Source organism: Calypte anna, chromosome 14 (assembly GCF_003957555.1).
Source record: "Calypte anna isolate BGI_N300 chromosome 14, bCalAnn1_v1.p, whole genome shotgun sequence".
Lineage (NCBI taxonomy): Eukaryota > Metazoa > Chordata > Aves > Apodiformes > Trochilidae > Calypte > Calypte anna.
The window spans coordinates 1,038,040-1,047,245 of NC_044260.1; the positions used below are offsets into that span (position 1 = coordinate 1,038,040).

A 9,206-nucleotide genomic window follows, 5' to 3' on the forward strand; every position below is an offset into this window, starting at 1 on the left:
TGCAAATTTTAGCCCTGCTGAGCAAGCAGTAGTGGCCCCTTTGCTGGTGGAGTTGCAACTGGGACAGCAAAGGTGACAGAGCCAAGCACCCAGCTCTATTTGGTGCTCCAGGACCTCATCCCTGGCTGTTGTCCCCCCCTTTGGGTGTCCCAGCCCTGGCTGATTGGGAGATGTGCCAAGCTGGGACTGGTGCATCAGGCGTGGGTGTCCATGGTGTGGCTGTAGCGTGCTGTGGTTTTACCCAGCTCAGCTGCTGGCAGCTGTCCCCAGCTCTGTTTTCATTGTTCAAAGACATTTACGATCTCTTTTGCGGGGTGTGTGAGCTTATGATTTATTACACGGAGGTGTAACCATGGCGTCCCAGCCCTGGTGTGATGTGCTGGCTCCTACAGCTGTGTTAGAGAGGGGGAATTGGGATGGCAGAGCCCCACGTGGGGCAAAGATGCCTGGGTCCCCCATCCCCAGGAACACCCCACGTGGTGAATTCAGCACCCCCAGCACAGGCTCTGATGGATGCTCTGGCCACTCCACTAGGCTTGGCTTTTGCTTTCTGCACTCCTCCTGGTCCCACCGAGGGGTGTGGATGCAGAGCTGAGTCCTCAGACCTGTGTTTCAGTTGGGCTGTAACACCCAGACACTGCTTTGCCCTCTGGAGCATCTTCCACCCACCGGTTGCCACCTATTTGCATGGAGCCGTGCACAAAGTGGTGTTTTAGAGAGGGGGAAACTGAGGCACAGAGAGGTGACATCAGCTTTACTCACAGCTGCTGGAGGACAGAGTCACTAGAGCATTGGCACTGACTCAAACCCTGGGGAAAGGTGGACCAAGATGGGATTTTTTAGCGTCCTTGGGATGTGCTGAGCGTTACCTGTGGTCTGTTGCCTGCACCCTGCCTTGTCCTCCCCTCACAGCCCCATTGCACCCCACTCTTCTCTCTGGAAAGCCTTGAAGTGTTGCCAGCTGGGGGTGATGAGGCTGCACCTCACTTTGGCAAGGGTCCCCATGCAGGAGGATTGGGACAATTCTTTTGAAATTCTTTGGTGTGAGGGTCATGAAACCCTTGCCCAGGCTGCCCAAGGAGGTTGTGGCTGCCTCATCCCTGGAAATGTTCCAGGCCAGATTGGATGGGGCTTGAAGCAACCTGATCTAGTGGGAGGTGTCCCTGCCCATGGCAGGGGGTTTGAAACTCGATGAGCTTTGAGGTCCCTTCCAACCCAAACCATTCCAAGGGTCTATGGTGCTACCGATCATCTGCAGGGACCAACTGTACTGCGTGGCGGGCAGATGGATGCAGATTGGAGAACAATGCAGCCCACCCATATTTATGCCTGCTGTCAATGTCAATATTTAATAAGCGTAACAATTAAATAAATAAAAATAAGAAGGGTTGAGTAGCTGAGGCAGTAACTGGGCGTTGACCGGCCCCGCCGGTGCTGAGGTAACTGCCGCAACGGTGCATGAACCCGCCTGGCCCGGTGTGCCAGGATGGGCAGCGCCTGCCCCTGGGGCTCAGCTGCCTCTGGCTGTAGCTCCAGGTCCTGGTAGGGCCCATCCCAGCTCCGGAGGTCCCCCCCGGGGCGGCTGTTGTTGGCTTTCATGTGGGGAAGGCTTTGGTAGAGGTAGGTCCAAGCGGAGCTGGGCTGGGCGTGAGGCAGCGGGAGGTGAGGGCTGGGCAGGATCCCGCCCCTCCAGAGGAAATGGCGGGAGCGAGGCTGGGGGCAGGCAGAGGTGGGTGTCCATGAGGGATCCGTGCTTCAGCCTCCTGCCAAGGTCTGGGATCTGTGGTTGGAAGGTGGGACCAATATCCAACCTGATGGCAAGGGGGTGCTGGGAGGGAGGAGGTGCCTGAGGGACCTGTGAGGGGTCACCTGCCACGGTCCCCCTGACACCACGTCCTGTGTGGAGCCTGAGGAAAATTAGGAAAAAAATCTTTACAGAGAGGGTGCTCAGGCATTGGAATGGGATGCCCAGGGAGGGGGTGGATTCTCCATCCTTGGAGTTTTTTAAGAAGATACTGAATGTGGCACTGAGTGCCATGGGCTGGGAACCACAGTGGCAGTGGATCAAGGGTTGGACTTGATGATCTCAGAGTCCTTTCCAACCCGCATGATTCTGTGATTCCGTGAATGCTCCCGTGTGTGCGGGGCTGCCATGGGCTGCTCCAACATCACCTGCCCCAAGCTGGAGGCTGAGCTGATGCCCATGGTAAGTGGGTGGGAGAAGGTGCCTCTGTCTCTGCTGGGCTTTGCTGTGCCCTGGAGCCCCCATCCCACCCCATCTCCCTCAGCTCAGCTGCTCCCTGAGGGTCCCTCTCTTCCCCAGGGCTGCAGGGGCTGATGGTGGCAGTGATGGTGTCACCATCACTGGTGATGGTGAATGTTTCGTGTCATCCCTGACCTCCATATTCAGCATCAGCAGCACCCTCTTCATCATGGGCAGCTGGAGGAAGCTGAGGCCAGGACCTGGCCATCGGGAACTGCTCTGGGTGGGCAGATGGGGACTGAGGGCTTCAGGCAGACCATGGCTTTCAGGGAGACTGGTGGGGCCCGTCTGTCCCTCTATGATCTCCCTTTGGTGCCGAGGAGCCTGCAAAGTGACAAGCTCGTGAAAGGGAAAGAAACCCTTGGATTATTTGATGTAAGGAAGCGCTGGGAGGGGCGTTTGGAGGGGATGGGTTATGCCCAGCACGAAGCTTTCCCCTCCTTTCCAGGGGGAAGCTGATGGCTCGTCCCAACTAGAATGACAACCAATATCCATGGGGGGTCTTCACCCAGCAGCTGCTCCCAGGGGGATGTTGGGTGCCAGGGGGGATCCTGTGCACCCGCCGGCGGTGCTGTGCTCGGGGCGGTGGAGTCAGCGCTGGGGAATGCCCCGGCGTGGTGCCGGGGAGTGTCCTTGGCGTGGGGCAGACAATAACAAGGAGAAAATCTGGGTCAGGGCTGCCAGGAGGGTTGGCTGGTCCAGCAGCTCCGGGAGCAGACATTTTCTTGGCATCCTCCATCTCCAGAGGGTGGGAGAAGGGATGGGCAACCATCCCAGGGAACCGTGATCCAGCACCAATCCCCCATGAGAACCAGGGGGCATGTTTTGGGGTTGGTACCCCCCTCTCCCTGACTTTGGCTTGGGTGCTGGTGAGACAGGGTGCAATAACACTGGGAGCTTTCCCGAGGGTGGTTAATGAATGTTTGCAAAGGGCTTTGCCTGCCTGGGGCGAGTCGCTGCTCCTGTCAATCCCGGGCGGTTGGTTGGGGATCCTGCGGGGATGTGGTGAATGAGCAATGTGCTGGAGAAAGGGGGTGTGGGGGGAAAAAAGCTGGTTAAGCTGCAAATTTGAGGTTTTCCTACCTGCCAGCATGGGGACGTGTGGCTCTGGGTTGCTTCTGAGCAGCTGTCATCTAGATTCCTCCATCCCTGGTGGGTTTGGTTTTGGGGTTTTTTTTGCCTTTTATTTTTTCCTACTTTGGCTTTTTGAGATGAGCAGATGGAGACATTGGTAATTCTGTGAAGCTGTAAACAAGTTGGGCTGAGCTATAAATATGGCAGATTTCAGGAACTGTCCTGCCCAGCCTCAGATTTGGCCCCAAACTCTGAGGTCTGGCCACCGCCTCTTGTTTTGGAGAAGGGTGATTTGATGGAGGATGTTGGGGGTCAGATGCATCCTCCAACGCAGCCTGGCCAGGGGGAGCTGAGCACAGGACAGCTCAGTCCCCATCCCCAGCTCTCAGGTAGGTGTTTTGGCTGGACACAAGGGTGCTGAGAATGTCACCCAAGTCTGGCTGGAGCATTCAGCCTCTGCAGCAAGGCCCTAACCCCCCGGGGCTGGGGGGAAAGGCACTGGGAGGGGTGATGGTTTTTATTTATTCACATATGGGACATGAGATGCTCAAATCCACTGGTGCAACGAGCTGGGAGTTCTTAGCACTGTGGACCCTGAGTGCATCTTGGGGGGCTGTGAGGTGTTCGTGGGGCATTTGTGGGGTTCCAGGGCTGGGAGGGGCCTTGGTTGAGGTATTAGGGTGGGGGAATGGGTGCTGCAAAGGAAGCAAAACCATGGTGAAGCAGCAAGCGTGTGAACGTGGCCACTGGACCACCGTGGTGGTGAATAAGGAGCACCCACGCTCAAGGGTATCACCCAAAGACATTTTACTATTTCTTAATAAAATAAAAAAATATTTTTTAAAGCCACAGTCCAGCACCTGCAGGACTGACCACCCTGGACCAGCTTTCCCTGGTGTTCTGAACTCCAGCATCCCTCCCTGGTGTCACCCAGCCACATCCTGGCCAGCTGCTGCCCTCTTTGGAGCCAGGGCTTGGCTTACAGGCTCTGGAGAGGAGCAAAAGTTTGGGGCACACATACTTTCCCCCTCAGCTGCTGCCACCTCACCGGGTTGTGGCTCTGGAAAAGTTTTAATGTCACTGGATCAAAGCTCTGTGCTCCCTCCTACCAGCCCCTAGTGAGGGGTGATGCCTGGGCCAGGGGTGGGGGAGGTCTCCTGGGCTGGGGGAGCAGGCAGAGCCATGGATGATGGTTTTGGGGTGCTGGAGCTGGGCAGCTCTGGGTGGGGATCATCCTCAGCCTGGTCTCTACCTCCACGTGACACCGGGACTTCGCGAGTCAGCAGCCTGGCATGGGGATGAGCACCATCCGTGGGGACAGAGGGATGTACAGTCCACATCCAGGTGTGCAGCAGCTCTGGTGAGTAGAGGGCAGGGGGTCTGGGGTCCTCCCCCTGACCCACAGCAGTGGTGGTGTCAGCAGCAGGAGGTCACTTGTGGATGGGGTGGATGTGGTTACGGGGGAAGAAGCCGATGCTCCCGTAGCTCTTCCCCTGTCACCAGCTGGGATCAGAGCAGTCCAGGACCTCAATGATGTCCCCATGGAAGAAAGGCAACTGGGAGCCACTGTAGGGTGAAAAGTTGAACTTGCCTTGCAGAAATCTGGGTCTCCTCACCTGGAGGGAAGTTGAAGGTCAGGAGTAGGGGGGGAGAGGTCCTGGGCTGCACTCCCTGAGCCCTGGTGTGATGGGGATGCTGTGACACTTCCCTGTGAGCACAGTCTGGGGCAGAGCAAGACCTCCATGGTGCTGCTGACCCACAGGCCTGTCCCGTGCCTCAGTTTCCCCATGGGCCGTAGCAGGTAGGTGGCAGCCCTGGTACTGGGGAGCAATGGGGGATTCCAAAGGGGATCAGGTGTGGGTTCCCAACCCAGTCCTGTTCCTGGCCATGCCATCACCCATTGTCCCAGCCCCCATAGCCCCATCCCCTGGTGGTACCTCCTAGCTCTGGTCCTCGTCCTGGAGGAAGATCTGCTCCTTTTTGGCAAAAGTGGCTGTCCTGTAAAAATCCACCAGCTCATTAAGGAGGTTGAACTTTTCATCCCAGAGGAACTATTTGCCATTCCTCTCCCTGAGCACCTTGAAGTGCTGGCCATGCTTCCCATCGCTGTGGATGGGGGATGGATGCTATCCCAGTTATCCCAGGGAGCATGGGATTTCCCAGTGCTGGTACCTCCTTGGTGTGGACCTGGGGGTGTCTGGTTGGGGTGCTCCCTATGGGGCCACTGTAGGGACCTGCCACTGCCAGGGACCTCAGGCAGGGGCAGGGCCCAGGCCATGCTGGTGACGCATGGGCAGAACTCGGCTCCCTGTCATTATGGGCAAGAACCTCATTAAACCCTTAATTAGAGATTAGCAGCGTGAGAAAGTGCTCGGCTGGCCTGGGGGTGGCACCTGCTGCCCCAGCCCGGGGAAGGGAAGGGAAGGGGCAGCCATGGGGTGAGACACCCCTGAGGGGTCAGCTCTGCCCCTTGGCACCATGCCAAAGCCATGGGTGCTGTGTCCCTTCAGTCCCTGGGGACAACTTGTTCCTCCAGGTCCTGTCCCTCGGGCTGCACTCGCAGCTTGGTCGCAGCCCCAGTTGTTACCCACAGGGCTGTACTGAGGGACACCCCAGGCAGGAGCAGGGATGGAGGTGGAGCACCAGGCTGCAGGGGGTAGGGTGAAGGAGATGGAATCCTGGTGCAAGGATTGTGCATGGCAGAGAGGGGGCTCTGGTTCTGCAGCCCCCAGCCCCTTGGAGGCAGCCAGGGTAGGGCAGGGTGCTCACTCCTTCCCCAGCACCGCAGAGGGGAGCAGGCAGGAGGGTGGATTTATCCCCTTGGTCCAAGCCCTAGGAGACCCCTGCCCATCCCACCGTGTCCCCATCTGTGTTCTACAGCCACCTACATGATAGAGATGGAGAACTCCACCGGGCTGCTCTCGCTGTCACGGATCAGGAAGGCTCCCAGATGTCTCCGCTGGAGGAGCTGCTCCTCTGCCAGGTGCCGGGAGATCCTGCCCACGTAGCACCTGTGAGGGACACCGGGATCAGCCACTAGCACCCCAGGACACCCCAGTGCCTCATCCCCATCCTGCAGGATGGAGGCACCAGTGCTGGTGGGACTGGGGTCCCTGTTGGGCTCCCCCCATGGCTGGAAGCCCCCCTAGAGTGCTTTCTCCTTTCCCTTTCCCCCTCCCTGTTTTGTCACAGTTCTTTCCCAGAAGGATGGTGAGGGGTGGGGAGGACAGGAGTGCAGGGTGCTGTGGGTGCAGACATGTCACCAGGAGCTGCCTCTTCCACTCAGAGATCGTTGCAGCATCACTCACAGCTGTGACCGCATCCTGTCACCCGACTCACCACATCATACCTCTCATTCCCCCACTTTGCTGCCTGTCCCCCTCATGATTCTCTGTGTCCTGTACCCCCACCCCCCTGCATGGGGCACTACGGGGAGGGGGTCTGCAGAGCAGAAACCCCTCCATGTTGTGGTGAAACATTTCCCGCCTGCATAGCCGACAGCTGCCGAAACCAGGTGGAGGAGCAATGGCCTCATCTCTGCCAAGGTTGTGTTTGAGTCTTTAGGACCCCCAAGCCGTGGAGACCCTCTGCTACGTGTTAAAATTATCTCAGAGCTTGGCATGGAGCATCACCCTGTGCCAGCTCTCCAGGTACTGTGTGGCAGACACCCATCCCGAGAGGGAACGGGATTTGCCCCGGGCTGCCCCCAGCCCACACCCTCCTGCTCCCCAGCCACAGCCCCGGGCAGGTTTTGCTGTGGCAGTTAAATATGATTTACTGAGGGATAATGATACATAAAACACAGGTTGGATGGATTATGCGGGGCTTTAATGACACTGTAATAGGATTGTGTCTAATGCAGCTGTAATCCCATCACGCTTTGTTGTTCCCCAGTTATTTGTTTAGCGGGCAGCTGGGTTCAAGGGTGGAATTTCTGTGTGTTGGGGGTATGTGGCCACACTGCTGCCTCCTGTCCTCTCTGACTGTGGTGGCAATAGCAGAGCCACCTGGCAGACAGACCCAGTGTTCTGTGCCTCAGTTTCCCCACGCGTGGCTTGTGGCAGATCTTTGGGTGTCAGGGTGGGTGGTGGGAGAGGATGTCCTGGTGCTGGTGGGTGCTATCAGAGGGGGTTCGAGCCCCTCCTTCTCCACGTGGTGGGATGGTACTTATGGGTGAGGCTTGATCTTGATGTAGTTTTGGGGGACAAAGCCCTCGCAGCCCTACAGCTCAGCCTTGTACCAGTTCTGCTCATCTGCCATGTTGAGGATCTAAGGCAGGAGAGGAGTAAGGTGTCAGTCTGGCCACCATCCCCTTGGGAGAGGGACTGAGTGGGACCCTCCAGGCCCTATGTCCCCCACCAAAACATGGGGAAAGGCAGGTTCTGACAAAGGTGACGTGGTTCAGGAGTCTTTGGTGGCACCTCAGCCCTCCTCAGCTCATGGCTGGTCTGGTTCACCATGGGTGCCAGCAGCTTGGAGGTGCCCAGTGTCACCCCAACCCCACATCCAGGGGGGGAGTGGTTAAAAATCTGTCCCTAGAGGAGCTGTGGCAGCAGTCAGGACCTCATGAACCCCACTGGCAGGGTGGCAGCTGGGTGCTCCATGGGAGGAAACACCCCGGTGTGACCAGGGGTGCTGACACCCTCTTCTGCACCACTCCATTTTCCAGCCTCCCACACAGGGGCCAGGGGTGGCACAGCTGCACAAACAGGATCTGAAACCCCGAGGCTCAGGCTGGGGAAAACAGTCTGGGGGGGCAGGGACAGGCAAGGTGAGTTTTGGGGCCCTGGGGTACAGCTGAGCTGTGCCATCACCCCACTGCACCCAGGGGGGCTGCTGAGTGCTGGGAGATCCAGGAGAAGCTGCTGGCATCTCAGCCACAGCCCCATGGAGAAGGGCAAGGAGCCAGGCAGCATGGCAGGGTATGGGTGCCCACGTCCCCCCCTGCAGGTCTGCAGCATCCTGGGGATGTTTGGAGCCCCCTCCTCCCTTCCCTGAAGTTTTTTTGGGATGCCCAAGTGACAGCTGAAAGCCTATCCCAGTGCCAGTGCCTGGCTGGGGATTTGGACACATGCCACCAGGTCTCTGTGGTCTCCAGTGTTTCCCTGGGGCAGGAGAAATTTATTCCAGCCCTGGGGAGCATGGGTAGAGCCACCCATGGGCAGGAAGGCCACGTGCCACATCCCAGCTGGATCTGCTCTAGGGAGGTGGCTGGTGGCATGGACAAAGGGTCCCCACAGCTGCTGGAGATGCTGCTCTGCACCCTGAAAACCTCAACTATGGCTCCTTACACCCCATGGAGAGCCCCAAAGAGTCAACAAAGCACTGGCATGGCTATGTGCCCACTGTATTCCCCAAAGCAGCAGCACCCAAACCCCCCATGGCTGTACCTTCAGGGTACACATGGCTACACCCCCCCCTGTACCTTCAGGGTGTCCCCTTTCTGCCCGTCCTTCTCCGTTGCCTGGAAGCTGTGCAGAGCCACTGACTCCATGGCTGGTGGCTGTCACTGGGTGGGAGGTGGTGATGAGGGATCCTGGGGGTGTGGGATGCCTGGGGATGTCCCATAACCCCTCCCCAGGTGCTGTGGGGTGGTGCTGGTGGTCAGGAAGCTCCACTGATGTCAGCACATTGCTGGGGTGAAACAGGGAGCTCCATATGGGATGTGCAGGTGGGTCTGGCTGCCCAGATGTGCTGGGAAGGAAGGGAGCTGTGCTCCAGGATGTGCCAGGGAATACATTTGGAAATGAGCCAAGTCAGCATCACCTCTCTAGGCAGCGATGTCCAGAGGCCACCAGGTTTTGGAAGGAAATGGGGTTGTGCAGCCTGGAGAAGAGAAAGCTGCAGGGAGACCTTAAAGCATCTTCCA

The 9,206-nt window shown here is 58.1% G+C and overlaps 1 protein-coding gene across 1 annotated transcript; it reads right to left on the reverse strand.

Annotated features, from left to right (window-relative positions):
• Nucleotides 1-4,767: 4,767 nt before the first annotated feature.
• GRAP (GRB2 related adaptor protein) lies at nucleotides 4,768-8,942 on the reverse strand. Its single transcript, XM_008498908.2, is given in 5 exon segments — nucleotides 4,768-4,953; nucleotides 5,275-5,443; nucleotides 6,226-6,345; nucleotides 7,506-7,606; nucleotides 8,763-8,942. Coding segments are annotated over 5 exon segments (645 nt in total). The 5' UTR covers nucleotides 8,832-8,942.
• Between the last annotated feature and the right edge of the window lie 264 nt (nucleotides 8,943-9,206).